The 15,037-nt window shown below is 40.4% G+C and overlaps 1 protein-coding gene across 1 annotated transcript in view; it reads left to right on the forward strand.

The window, feature by feature from the left end:
• Positions 1-10,586, forward strand: part of LOC139408004 (uncharacterized) — a 36,712-nt gene extending 26,126 nt beyond the window's left edge. The window contains exon 23 of the mRNA XM_071151848.1: positions 10,347-10,586. Within this exon, the coding sequence (XP_071007949.1) occupies positions 10,347-10,586 (240 nt within the window). The remainder of the gene's footprint in view (positions 1-10,346) is intronic.
• Positions 10,587-15,037: the final 4,451 nt, after the last annotated feature.

A 15,037-nucleotide genomic window follows, 5' to 3' on the forward strand; every position in this document is an offset into this window, starting at 1 on the left:
CGACCTCATGGCTTGGATTCTGCTCTGACATCCACTGTCAACTGCGGGAACTTATATAGTTAGGTGTGTGCCTTTCCCAAAAAATGTTTTATTTAACTAGGTAAGAGCAAATTCTTATTTACAATGACAGCCTACACGAGCCAAACCCAGAGGACACTGGGTAAATTGTGTACTGTCCTATGGGACTCCCAATCATGACCAGTTGTGATACAGCTGGATTTGAACCAGGGTGTCTGTGGCGACACGTCTAGCACTAAGATGCAGTGCCTTAGACTGCTCCTCCACTCGGGAACCCAAATCATGTCCAATCAATTGAATCTACAGCAGGTGGACTCCAATGAAATTGTAGAAACATCTCAAGGACGATCAATGGATGGATGGATGCGCTTTAGCTCAATTTCGAGTCGCATAGCAAAGGGTCTGAATTATTATGTAAATAAGGTATTTCTGTTTTTATTTTTAATACATTTGCAAACATTTCTAGAAACCTGTTTGTGGGGTATTGTGTGTATATTGATGAGATAAATTATTTAATACATTTTAGAATAAGGCTATAACGTAACAAAATTTGGAAAAAGCCAGGGGGTTTGAATACTTTCCGAATGCACAGTATGTATGAAAATACCCTCAAATAAAAGGTGACATTCTATAATTTCGCCTCATATTAAACAACATCTCATATCCAAAGTGCTGGAGTAAAGCACTTTGGATATGGACACTGCAGAGTGAAATAGAGGACAGTGATTATTTCAGTATGTGCAGTAGCCAGAGGAAGGCAGTATAATTCACAATCTGTGACAGAGGGATAACTTGATTTATTCTACACTGAACAAAAATATAAACACAATATTTTACTGAGTTACAGTCATATAAGGAAATCAGTCAATTAAAATAAATATGTCAGGCCCAAATCTATGGAATTCACAAGATTGGGAATGCAGATATGAATCTGTTGATCACAGACACATTATATACAAAAGTATGGGGACACCCCTTCAAATGAGTGGATTTTGTGGCTATTTCAGCCACATCCGTTGCTGACAGGTGTATAAAATCAAGCACATAGCCATGCAATCTCCACAGACAAACATTGGCAGTAGAATGGTCTTGCTGAAGAGCTAAGTGACTATCAACGTGGCACCTTCATGGGATGCACCTTTCCAACAAGTCAGTTCGTCAAGTTTCTGCTCTGCTAGAGCTGCCAGGTCAACTGTAAGGGCTGTTTTTGTGAAAAAGAAACATCTAGGAGCAACAACGACTCAGCCGCTAAGTGGTAGGCCGCACAAGCTCACAGAACTGGAAAGCTAAGTGCTCCAGGGCATATCGAGAAAAGATCTTCTGTTCCAGCTTGCAACACTCACTACCGATTTCAAACTGCATCTGGAAGAAATGTCAGCACAAGAACTGTTCATCTGGAGCTTCATGAAATGGGTTTCCATGGCCGAGCGGCCGAACACAAGCCTAAGATCACCATACTCAATGCCAAGTGTCGGTTCGAGTGGTGTAAATCACGCCGCCAGTGGACTGGAGCAGTGGAAACACGTTCTCTGGAGTGATGAATCACGCTTCACTATCTGGCAGTCCAACAGATGAATCTGGGTTTGGCTACCTGCACTAATGCATAGTAAAGTTTGGTGGAGGAGGAATAATAGTCTGGGGATGTTTTCCATTTTCGAGTTAGGCCTCTTAGGTCCAGTGATGGGAAATCTTAACACTACAGCATTCAATGACATTCTGGACTTTGTCGCAACAGTTTGATTGTCAAGATCGGTGTGGAAGAACCTGATTGGCCTGCACAGAGCCCTGACCTCGACCACATCGAACACCTTCGGGATGATTTGGAATGCAGACTGCGAGCCAGGCATAATCGGCCAACAGCAATGCTCGACTTCACTAATGCTCTTGAGGCTGAATGGAAGAAAGTCCCCGCAGCAATGTTCCAACATCTAATGGAAATCAGAACCCAGAAGAGTGGGGACTGTTATAAAAGCAAAGAGCGGACCAACTCCATATTAATGCTTTTGGAATGAGATGTTCAACGAATAGGTGTCCACATACTTTTGGTCATGTAGTGTACGTTAAAATCAGATCAGAAAACCAGCCAGTATCTTGTGTGACCACCATTTGCCTCATTCAGTGCGAAACATCTCCTTTGCAGAGTTGATCAGGCTGTTATTTGTGGCCTGTGGAATGTTGTCCCACTTCTCTTCGATTGCTGTGCAAAGATGCTGGATTTTGGCAGGAACTGGACAATGCTACCGTACACGTCCACCTAGAGCATCCCAAAAATGCTCATGCTCAATGGATGACTGGTGTCTGGTGAGTATGGAGGTGAATATGGGACATTTTCAGCCTCCAGGAAATGTGTACAGATCCTTGTGACATGGGGGCGTGAATGATCATTATCATGTGGCGGATGAATGGCAAGACAATGGACCTCAGGATCTCAGCACGGTTTCTCTGTGCATTCAATTTACCATCGATAAAATGGAATTGTGTTCGTTGTCCGTAGCTTAATGCCTGCCCATACCATAACCCCACTGTCAACATGGGGCATTTCACAAAATGTGGAAAAAATCAAGAGATCTGAATACTTTCAGAATGCACTGTATCATAAGATAGTGTTGAAATTAAAATTATTTTGAAGACCACAATATCCTTAACTATTTCAACATTTCAACAGTAACAGTATTTCAACAGTAATGGTTACAGAAATGTTTTACTTGCTATGACTGATATGTGTCCTTTTTATCAACCTTGTTTGAAAGGGAATGTATTCAACTGAAATGTGTCTTCTGCATTTAACCCAACCCCTCTGAATCAGAGGTGCGGGTGGCTGCCACAATCAACATCCACATCTTCAGCCCACAGGGAACAGTGTGTTAACTTTCTTGCTCACGGGCAGAACAAAAGATTTTTACAATGTCAGCCTGGGGATTCAATCCCCATGCCAAATGCTCTAACCACTAGGCTACCTGCCTCAGCAATGCATTGTACTTTACTAAGGACAAGAGTGTCTGCTAAATGACCAAAATGTAAATGAAAACTTGCAAAGAACACTGGGTAATATGTAGCTACATGGGCAATTCCAGTAATATACCGTAAATTAGATCACAGTAAATATTTTGGTACCACAAGGCTTCCTTGCAAATGAGACACTTCTCAATGGTGACCCACTTCTCAATGGTGACCCACTTCTCAATAGTGACCCACTTCTCAATTGTGACACACGCTGTGTGAATAAATAAAACAATAAAAAAAATACAAATCACAATGTATTAGATGTGTTCGTGTTTGACACGTTTAATTGTTAGAGTTATATAAGTGTAATTATGACAGAGCCCTGCATGTTTTGAATAATATGTGAATATGTAAATATGTGACTTGTGTACTAACATTACAGTTTTCAGTACAGCATGTAATATACTGTGTTGTGCATTTGTATGCTGACGTCTCTAAATTAATTTCCATGTAAATGGACAATAAAGTATATGGTTTTGTGGTGCTATAAGAACCCTCTGGAATCTGATAGAACAACTAACTAGATAAAATAAAAAAAATAAAAAAAGTTTATTGGTCACATACAAAGATCTGCAGGTGTTATGGCAGGTGCAGCAAAATGCCTGTGTTACTAGATCCAACAGTGCAGTAGAATGTCTCTACACGAATAATCAAAACAAGAAAGCAATACATATATATTGTATGTACATAAATATGCACCTCATTTAGCAGTAGTAGGTACAGTGGGGTCCGAAATGATTGACATTATTGATAAAGATGAGACATAATGACTATATAAAATAAATTATACAAATAAAAATTAACTGATATGAGTTCATACTAATGCAATTGCTGAGAGAACAATTTCGTTTAAAACTTCTTATGGCTGGGGGGCAGTATTGAGTAGCTTAGATGAATACAGTTGCTAATATATGCATATTATTATTAGTATTGGATAGAAAACACTCTAAAGTTTCTAAAACTGTTTGAATGATGTCTGTGAGTATAACATAACTCATATGGCAGGCAAAATCCTGAGGAAAAATCAAAACAGGAAGTGAGAAATCTGAGCTTGGTATGTATTCACCACAGTTCCCATTGAAATCCCCTTGAATATTTATCATGTAATTTCTTGTTCATGTTGACGCCAACATGGCTGCTATTTTGACTATTTTTCTGAGCGCCGCCTCAGATTATTGCATGGTTTGCTTATTCCGTAAGGTTTACTTGAAATCAGACACATCGGTTGAATTAAGGAGAGGTATATCTATAATTCCATGTGTATAACTTGCATTATCATCTACATTTATGATGATAATTTCTGTTGAATGATGTGGCTATGCAAAATCACTGGATGTTTTTGGAACTAGTGAATGTAACGCGCCAATGTAAACTCATATTTTGATATAAATATGAACTACATCAAACAAACATACATGTATTGTGTAACATGAAGTCCTATGAGTGTCATCTGATGAAGATCATCAAAGTTTAGTGATTCATTTTATCTCTATTTGTACTTTTTGTGACTGCTATCTTTGGCTGGAAAAAATGGCCGTGTATATTGTAGTTTGGTGGTGACCTAACAAACATTTGTGGTGCTTTTGCTGTAAAGCATATTTGAAATCGGACACTGTGGTGGGATTACAACAAGATAACCTTTAAAATTGTATAAAATACATGTATGTTTGAGGAATTTTAATTATGAGATTTTTGATGTTTTGAACTTGGTGCCCTGCACTTTCAATGGCTGTTGTCATATCGATCCCGTTAACGGGATTTCAGCCCTAAAAAGTTAAGTCATATTTTTTTCTCACAAAAAGGTAAAAACTATTGACACCTTTTAAAGATTCTTACAAATATATATATGGATGAGCGATGGCCGAACGGCATAGGAAAGATGCATTAGATGGTATAGAGTACAGTATATACAAATGAGATGAGTATGTAAACATTATATATATATTTTTTTTTAATTCACCTTTATTTATCCAGGTAGGCAAATTGAGAACAAGTTCTTATTTACAATTGCGACATGGCCATATAAAGTGGCATTGTTTAAAGTGACTAGTGATACATTTACTACATCCAATTTTTTATTATTAAAGTTGCTAGAGAGTCAGTATGTTGGCAGCAGCCACTCAATGTTAGTGATGGCTGTTTACAGTCTCATGGCCTTGATATAAAAGCTATTTTTCAGGCTCTCGGCCGCAGCTATGATGCACCTGTACTGACCTCGCCTTCTGGATGATAGCGGGGTGAACAGAAAGTGGCTCGGGTGGCTGTTGTCCTTGATGATCTTTTTGGCCTTCCTATGCCATCGGGTGGTGTAGGTGTCCTGGAGGCTAGGTAGTTTTCCCCCAGTGATGCGTTGTGCAGACCTCACTACCCTCTGGATAGCCTTGCGTTTGTGGGCGGAGCAGCTGCCGTACCAGGCGGTGATACAGCCCGACAGGATGCTCTCGATGGTGCATCTGTAAACGTTTGTGAGTGTTTTTGGTGACAAACCAAATTTCTTCAGCCTCGAGGTTGAAGAGGCGCTGTTGCGTCTTCTTCAGAACGCTGTCTGTGTGGGTGGACCATTTCAGTTTGTCCGTGATGTGTACGGCGAGGAAATTAAAACTTTCCACCTTCTCCACAACTGTCCTGTCGATGTGGATAGGGGGTGCTCCCTGTGCTGTTTCCTGAAGTCCACGATCATCTCCTTTGTTTTGTTGACGTTGAGTGAGAGGTTATTTTCCTGACACCTGTAACGGTTTTCTTCCGCTGAAGGAGAGGAGGACCAAAGTGCAGTGTGGTTAGTGTTCAACATCTTTAATCAATGCCATACACGAGAACACTACAAAATACAAAACAATAAATGTGAAAACCGAAACAGTCCTATCTGGTGCAATGACACAAAGACAGAAGACAACCACCCACAAAGTACCCACAGAATATGGCTGCCTAAATATGGTTCCCAATCAGAGACAACAATAGATAGCTGCCTCTAATTGAGAACCAATCTAGGCAACCATAGACATACAAACTACCTAGAAAGGAGACAGCTCCATAAACATACAACCCCCCCTAGACACATAAATCCCCCATGTCACACCCTGACCTAACCAAAATAATAAAGAAAACAAAGATAACTAAGGCCAGGGCGTGACAACACCACACTCCAAGGGCCCTCACCTCCTCCCTGTAGGCCGTTGGTAATCAGGTCTACCACTGTAGTGTTGTCTGCAAACTTGATGATTGAGTTGGAGGCGTGCATTGCCACGCAGTCATGGGTGAACAGGGACTACAGGAGAGGGCTGAGAGCAGTTGTCAGCAGTTACAGTATTTTTTAACGTACTGGTGATCATCTCCATCTCTCACTTCAAGCAGCTCCACACTCCAACCAACCAACCATCCTCTCTCTGGCTGTGTCAGATCTCCTGATGGGACTGATTGTGATACCAGTACTGACTGTAGCAATAATGGAACCATGCTGGGGATTTGGGGAATATTTCTGTGTGTTTCATGCCTACATTGCTTGTTTAGGTACTTCTTTATATCTGGGCAATTTGGTCTTGATATCTATTGACCGCTATGTTACTGTGTGTGATCCCTTATTGTACCACTCTAGAATAACAATTACAAGCATGATGTGTTGTATATCCATTACCTGGTGTTGTTGTATCATATACCGTGCTGCGAATATAAAAAAAACTTTGCAAATGTACGAAGTAGGTGTTTGAAAAAAATTTTTATTGTTCAAGGGTCAATCTGGGGATATATAATTGACCTTCTATTTACAATGGTTGTCCCTTGCTCTATTATTATACCGCTTTATGTGAAAACCTTTGTGGTGGCCAGATCACAGGCCAGAAAGGTATTTTCAAAAGAGGCTGTCAGTGTGTCTGGTGTTAAAACTGCACAGGCAAATAAGTCTGAGAGAAAAGCAGCAAATACTCTATTGTTGTTTTCACCAATTTCATTTGTTGGATTCCAACTCGATTTATTTTCTTATTTTTGTATATTTTAAGTGTCAATTTATCACTTTTCATCCATTTTCTACCACTTGTTAATTCCTTAATAAATAATAATTGATGCATTATTTTGTATTAGTAAAGTTGAAATGTACAATACTGCATATCAGATAACGTTCAAGTCTATCTCAATGGTGTATTGTGAAAGTAGTTGAGGGTAAAATGCAAGAATATGCTTGTTACGAATCCCTTTTGGCCCGACAGTCTAGGGGGGATGGTAATGAGACCCGTAACATAACTCATGTAAATTATAATAGTGACAAAGTAAAAATGTGAACGAAATAACCAGGACTACTGAAATCTACCGTCAAACTCAAGGTTTATTTATAAACACACGGTAATGGGGGGAGAAGGAAAAGGGGCTGAGCTGGACCCAAGGAAATAAACAATAAATATGCAAAAACACCCCTAAGCTAGACTAGCCTACTTTAACAACAGCTAACTAACCAAAAATACAGTGGGTGGTCCACCCAGTTCTAACTAGTGTATTTAACAAAGTTCACCTACGGGTAGTGTATGCCCATGGGCGACTTGTCTTGGTTTCCCCTTTTCCCACCAGCAATCAAATACAAACACCATACCAAAAACAATACTCACAGGTGATGACAAAGTGCTATGGAGGTGCTCAAACAAAAGGAGAGGTTAAGACACAAAGAGAGAGAGTCAAACAGAGGTCTACATACATGGCATTTACAAAGAGATTGAGCTACTGAAATCTATGAAGAACAGAGATCTACAAACATGGCATTTACAAAGAGATTGAGCTCTAGAGCAAACAAATGATGGGGTTTTTAAACCATGGGGAAGGAACTGTGATAGGGTAGGAAACAAGAGGAGGTGTGTCTTCTGATTGATGGGTTGATTGTTGACTGATTGGGGAGTAATGATTTTCACCTGTGAGGGGAGACGGAGAGAAAAGAAACACACACAGGATACACACACACACACAGGATAATGGTATCCGTAACAATGCTATTAAGTGTAACACTATAATGTTAAGTAATAACACTTTGTAATAAATAATGTATAATGGATTAGTAAATAGTTTATTCATCATTCATGTATCATTACTCCCACATTGTTTTAGAAAGCAGGTTATTCACACATTAATTAACAGCTTTTATAGTGTGTAATAATGATCCAGAAGATCATTCATAAGATGTTTAATGAATTCACTTATAAACCATTTACTGATCATTAGTACAGTCATTTTGCAGTCCCTAAAGTAAGGACTTTTCATACTTTATAAATGTTTTGAACAGTGACCAGTGTAATTTCTCACAAATAGATGGACATGCTATTGGTAGAAATTCAAGCAGAGCCTGATGTTCTCAAAATGACATATCAATGGTTAAACAATAAGCACACAACACAGAGGATGTTTAAAAAAATATTGAACATTTTATTCCAAAAACAGTCACACTGTCCTAATAGTGTGCTGAAGGAAGTAACGTGTTTGTCTGAAAATGCTAACATTCTTGTTTGTTAGCCCTGAGTACCTAAACCAAAGTGTGGATTGCAGTCACTCATTATAGAAGTAGACTGTTTACAGGGTAAGGGAACCAATATATAAATACATAATTTAACTGAATATTACGTTTAAAGGGTTAAGACCTTTAATACACTACAAGTGAAGGTGTCCAAATACTTATGACTTCTTCGAATTGGAGAACTAGATACATAATTCGTTTTTGTTCCTAAACTGTAAAACGTATGTATACCCTCAAATAAAAGGTGATGTTCTCTAATGTCGCCTCATGAAACATTAGATTTCATATCCAAAATGCTGGAGTGAAGAGGCCAGTTGAAAAACAGTTTAACTGCAGAGTTTTACACCCACTGGTCCAACACTGGTTGAATCAACATTAATCTTTTATCCAACATAGAATTGACATTGAAATCATGTCTGTGCCCAGTGGGCAGGGATTGCTTTCAGTATGTGCTGTTGCCATAAGATGGTGGTTGGTCAAGGGTAATTTCAGTGTAGGAAAGGATGAAACAGCGTCTGTACCACCAGTAAGTACAGATTGTAGTATAATCCCCTCACACACTCCCCACAGCCGGACAACTTTCTCATGGCTTCTGGAGGGAAATGCTGTGTAGAGTGTAGAGAGTATAGGGATATTGTTTTCCACGTCGGCACCAACGATGTTAGGATGAAACAGTCAGAGGTCACCAAGTGCAACATACCTTCAGAGTGTAAATTAGCTAGAAAGATGTGCCGGCATCGAGTAATTGTCTATGGCCCCCTCCCAGTTCGGGGGAGTGATGAGCTCTACAGCAGTCTCACAACTCAATCGCTGGTTGAAAACTGTTTTCAACCAGAAATATAGATTTGGACTGGCCAAAAATATAGAATTTGTAGATAGTTGGCCCTCTTTCTGGGACTCACCCACAAACAGGACCAAGCCTGGCCTGTTGAGGAGTGACGGACTCCATCCTAGCTGGAGGGGTGCTCTCATCTTATCTACCAACATAGACAGGGCTCTAACTCCTCTAGCTCCACAATGAAATAGGGTGCAGGCCAAGCAGCAGGCTGTTAGCCAGCCTGCCAGCTTAGTGGAGTCTGCCACAAGCACATTCAGTGTAGTCAGCTCAGCTATCCCCATTGAGACCGTGTCTGTGCCTCTAGCTAGGTTGGGCAAAACTAAACATGGCAGTGTTCGCCTTAGCAATCTCTCTGCAATAAAGACCTCCTCCATTCCTGCCATTATTGAAAGAGATTGTGATACCTCACATCTAAAAATAGGGCAACTTAATGTTAGATCCCTCACTTCCAAGGCAGTTATAGAAAATTAACATATCACTAATCAAGATCATAATCTTGATGTGATTGGCCTGACTTAAACATGGCTTAAGCAAGAGCGGAGGTGATGCTAACATTTATGACAGCAAATTTCAGTTTACAAAAAAGACAGTCGTTTTCGTCTTTTGAGCTTCTAGTCATGAACTCCATGCAGCCTACTCAATCACTTTTTATAGCTACTGTTTACATATATAGTGTTCCTCGCTGAGTTCCCTGAATTCCTATCGGACGTTGTAGTCATGGCAGAAAATATTCACATTTTTGGTGACTTTAATGTTCACATGGAAAAATCCACATACCAACTCCAAAAGGCTTTCGGAGTCATCATCGACTCAGTGGGTTTTGTCCAACATGTCTCCGGACCTACTCACTGCCACAGTCATCCTCTGGACCTAGTTTTGTCCCATGGAATAAATGTTGTGGATCTTAATTTGGACTGAAAAGCAGTGCCGAGCACCTATGAATGGCAGGTCTTACCCTTCGTAACAATGTGTCGTCCCTGCTGTGCCATCTATGCCCTCCAGAAACATTCTCAGGACCACCATGATGGCAACACGGATGTTCAGGAGTCAGTTGAGAAGTCTACCCATGGGGACCGAAGCAAAGTCATTGGTGGACAGGCTGCAAAGCTGCCTCTTGGCCGAGGGGTTGAATGGGCCAGTAACATTACCTCTGTGGAACACCTTCCTCCAGAAGGGAGGTCAAAGAGCAGTGAGCTATGGCTCTCCCAGACCACCATCCACAAGAACCAACTCTGGGCCTGAGCTGTTAGCTAGACACCCTTGGCTACAAACATCGAACTGTCCATAGAGAAGAGGAACCAACCTTGAGGGTCATTTACAGAGTTTACAAGCCAACTCCACCTTATCCTCCAGTGACAGGGGGGTCAGGTCATCATAGTGTTACGACAGATGGCAAAACCCACCTCCATCCTTCAACTGCCCTTGGTGCTCCATGGGCAGAAGTACCACTCCCCTTCATCATCGTCCTGCCTGACCAGACTCAGTCACTCCCAACTTGCTCCTCATGGGGATAAGCGACAGCTCTCTGCCCCAAACTATCTATGCTGACAGTGATGTCAGTGGTCGACAGTGCTGGTGCCATAGCCAAATCCTGTCTGATCACTTCTGGGCCAACATCAAACCCTACCTCAGACTGGTGGCCCATCTGATTTCCTTGTCTGATGTCAAGGATGACCCAGATTAAATCAGGCGAGAGCATTTGTGGAGTAAGAGCATAGTCTTTTAATTTGTCACGATTTTCATGATATTGAAACACCTGAAGTCGGTATGCTTTGTTTATTGGTTGTGGGGTGCATTGGCAGAGAAACCTGTTGCTGGAAAATGTTGGAAATCTGATATCCCCCTTGCTGATCATTGTCTGTAGCCAACTCTGACCGTAGTGTAGGCCTCATGATATAGACAGGGCCTGTAGCCCTGCATGGCCTCGTATGCACCACAAAAGCATCCTGAAGTGGCAAAGTCGATATCCACATTTTTAGGGTCGCTACAGTTATTGTTTTTTGTGGTCGTACACATTATTTTGGATAAATTTTTTTAAAGAACAAAGGGAGGGTCGTGAAGATATTCAGAGTAAATTGTGAACTGTCCCTAATTACTTGAGGTGCTTTTGAGATCATTGATTGATAAAACTGAACTGGAAATCACATTTCTCAGTCACATTTTCTTCTGAGAAAACAACACCACAGAAATGGAAAACAACATCAAGAGACGATTGGGTCAGAGTACAGTGTGGTTGTTCTAATGTCTGACAAATAGTATTTTCCCCACGATGTAACTGAGACAAAGCCTACCTCAACTTGAAGAAGTATGGTTAAAGAGTGTAACCCCTTAAACTTAATGTTTAATGAAATGAAGAATGTAGATATTGGTTCCATTACCCTGTAAGCAGTCTATGAACTGCTCTAATGAGTGACTGCAATCCACACTTTTGTTTTGGTAGTCACTGCCAACAAACAAGAATGTCTGTCATTTTCAGACAAAACACATAACTTCCTTCAGCACACTACTACAAGTGTGACTGTTTTGGAATAAAATGTTTAGAACATTTCCTTTAACATCCTCTGTGTTGTGTGCTTATCATTTACCATTGATTTGTTCTAGATTATTTTAGACCTTAAGTAGAATCAGGTAGCATTGGATTGTCTACCTATGGCATATCCATCTTTTTGTGATATATTACACTGGTCACTGCTCAAAACATTTATAGAGTATTAGAAAGTGTCCTTTTAGATTCTGCAAAATGACTTTACTAATGATTAGTAAATGATTTATAACTCATTAAACATCGTATGAATTATCTTATTTACCATTATTACAGACTATAAAAGTTGTTAATACATGTGTGAATAACTAAAACAAATGTGGGAGTAATGATACATGAATGATGAAGTGTTAATTCTGAAGTGTTATTGCAAAATGTTACCAATCTCTATATTAATTCTGACTCCACAGCATCTGAGAGAGCTGCTCTTGCGTGACCCCTGACCTGGCAGCAGGGATGTAGGGATGTAGTTAGAGTAGTGGTAGTGAGAGTAGTGATTGTCTTCCTAACCAGTATGATGGGGTTCAAGTGTCTGCTGCGGTCTCCTGCGCTGTTGTGTTGAATCATTAATGGATATAGTAGTATTTACACATTTGAGAATACCTAGTTTATTAACATTTCATTAAAGGGGGAGTAATGATTAATACATGGTGAGCAAACTGTAAATGACTTACAAATGGTTTATTACTGAAATTATAAAGTGTTACCCATAATTGCATGTTCATATATTTTACCCTTAACTACACCATTACACCATTGAGATAGACTTTGACGTTATCTGATATCTTGCAGCATTGTACATTTCAACTGTACTACACTTGATGAAGACCTCAATTGAGGCACTAGAGGGAGATGTTAAACAACATATAGCATGAGTCATGACGTCCTCAGAATGTACTATTAGAACACTACATACTATTTATCATTAAGTAACACGGAACAACCACAGCCTTGGGTATTTGGAGTATACAATCCATAATGACTAGAATGTCTTTTATAAAACAAACTTATGCCTTCTTATGCCTTCTCCAAGTCATTCCATTCCAATCCAGACAAATCATTCAGTATCAACACCACATGTATCTATGGTGACAACAATGAGGTAAGTAATTGTATTGTGAGAATACCTAGCTGAGTAACATTTCACAAATGTGGGCTTAATGGTGAACAAACTGCAAATTCCTTACAAATGGTTTATTACTGAATGTTATTATAAAGTGTTACTCATAATTGCATATTCTTACATTTAACCATCAACTACTTACACAATACACAATTTAGTTAGATCTGGACGTTATCTGATATCATGCAGTATTGTACATTTCAACTTTACTACACTTGATTAAGACGTTGTGCCACAATTGAGCCACTAGGGGGAGATGTTAAACAACATGTAGAACGACTCATTATGTCCTCAGAATGTACAATTAGAAGACGTACTATTTATCATTAAATAACACTTAACAACCACAGAAGTTTGCGTTCTCCAATTCAAGTGTTTTCCTTTTCCGGTGTGTTGTTTTCTCTGATTTAAACAAAAAAGACTAAGACATGTAATTCTCCTTTTCATTTAGTTAAATCAATCATCTCCAAAGCACTTATAAAATAATTTTCCACACAACAATGACAACTCGTTCAGAATAAATCATGATTAGCAAATAAATCAAGTTAGCCCTCCTCAACAGCTTCAGCTGTAGCCCCCAGACCCTGGGCACAAGGACCATCTATAATACAAGTCTAACTACTGTATTGTAACAGTAAACATACCTTGCACAAAATCCTGTGATTGTGTGAATGTCACGTTTGTGTCATTTTGTTTCATGACTTAATTATCTAACACTTTATAATAATGTTCAGTAATAAGCCACTTGTTTAGTAATTTACAGTTTACTAGCCATTTACTAATCATTACTCCCACATTTGTTAGATGTAAGTAAGCTATGTATTCTCACATGTGTAAACAACTTTTAAATTATACACTGCTCAAAAAAATAAAGGGAACACTAAAATAACACATCCTAGATGTGAATGAATGAAATATTCTTATTAAATACTTTTTTCTTTACATAGTTGAATGTGCTGACAACAAAATCACACAAAAATGATCAATGGAAATCAAATTTATCAACCCATGAAGGTCTGGATTTGGAGTCACACTCAAAATTAAAGTGTAAAACCACACTACAGGCTGATCCAACTTTGATGTAATGTCCTTAAAACAAGTCAAAATGAGGCTCAGTAGTGTGTGTGGCCTCCACGTGCCTGTATGACCTCCCTACAACGCCTGGGCATGCTCCTGATGAGGTGGCGTATGGTCTCCTGAGGGATCTCCTCCCAGACCTGGACTAAAGCATCCGCCAATTCCTGGACAGTCTGTGGTGCAACGTGGCGGATGGAGCGAGACATGATGTCCCAGATGTGCTCAATTGGATTCAGGTCTGGGGAACAGGCGGGCCAGTCCATAGCACCAATGCCTTCCTCTTGCAGGAACTGCTGACACACTCCAGCCACATGAGGTCTAGCATTGTCTTGCATTAGGAGGAACCCAGGACCAACCGCACCAGCATATGATCTCACAAGGGGTCTGAGGATCTCATCTCGGTACCTAATGGCAGTCAGGTTACCTCTGGCGAGCACATGGAGGGCTGTGCGGCCCCCCAAAGAAATGCCACGCCACACCATGACTGACCCACCGCCAAACCGGTCATGATGGAGGATGTTGCAGGTAGCAGAACGTTCTCCACGGCATCTCCAAACTCTGTCAAGTCTGTCACATGTGCTCAGTGTGAACCTGCTTTCATCTGTGAAGAGCACAGGGCGCCAGTGGCGAATATGCCAATCTTGGTGTTCTCTGGCAAATGCCAAACGTCCTGTGAGGTGTTGGGCTGTAAGCACAACCACCACCTGTGGACGTCTGTTTCTGACCGTTTGAGCAGACACATGCACATTTGTGGCCTGCTGGAGGTCATTTTGCAGGGCTCTTGCAGTGCTCCTCCTGCTCCTCCTTGCACAAAGGCGGAGGTAGCGGTCCTGCTGCTGGGTTGTTGCCCTCCTACGGCCTCCTCCACATCTCCTGATGTACTAGCCTGTCTCCTGGTAGCGCCTCCATGCTCTGGACACTACGCTGACAGACACAGCAAACCTTCTTGCC

The sequence above is a fragment of the Oncorhynchus clarkii genome, chromosome 4 (genome assembly GCF_045791955.1).
Source record: "Oncorhynchus clarkii lewisi isolate Uvic-CL-2024 chromosome 4, UVic_Ocla_1.0, whole genome shotgun sequence".
Lineage (NCBI taxonomy): Eukaryota > Metazoa > Chordata > Actinopteri > Salmoniformes > Salmonidae > Oncorhynchus > Oncorhynchus clarkii.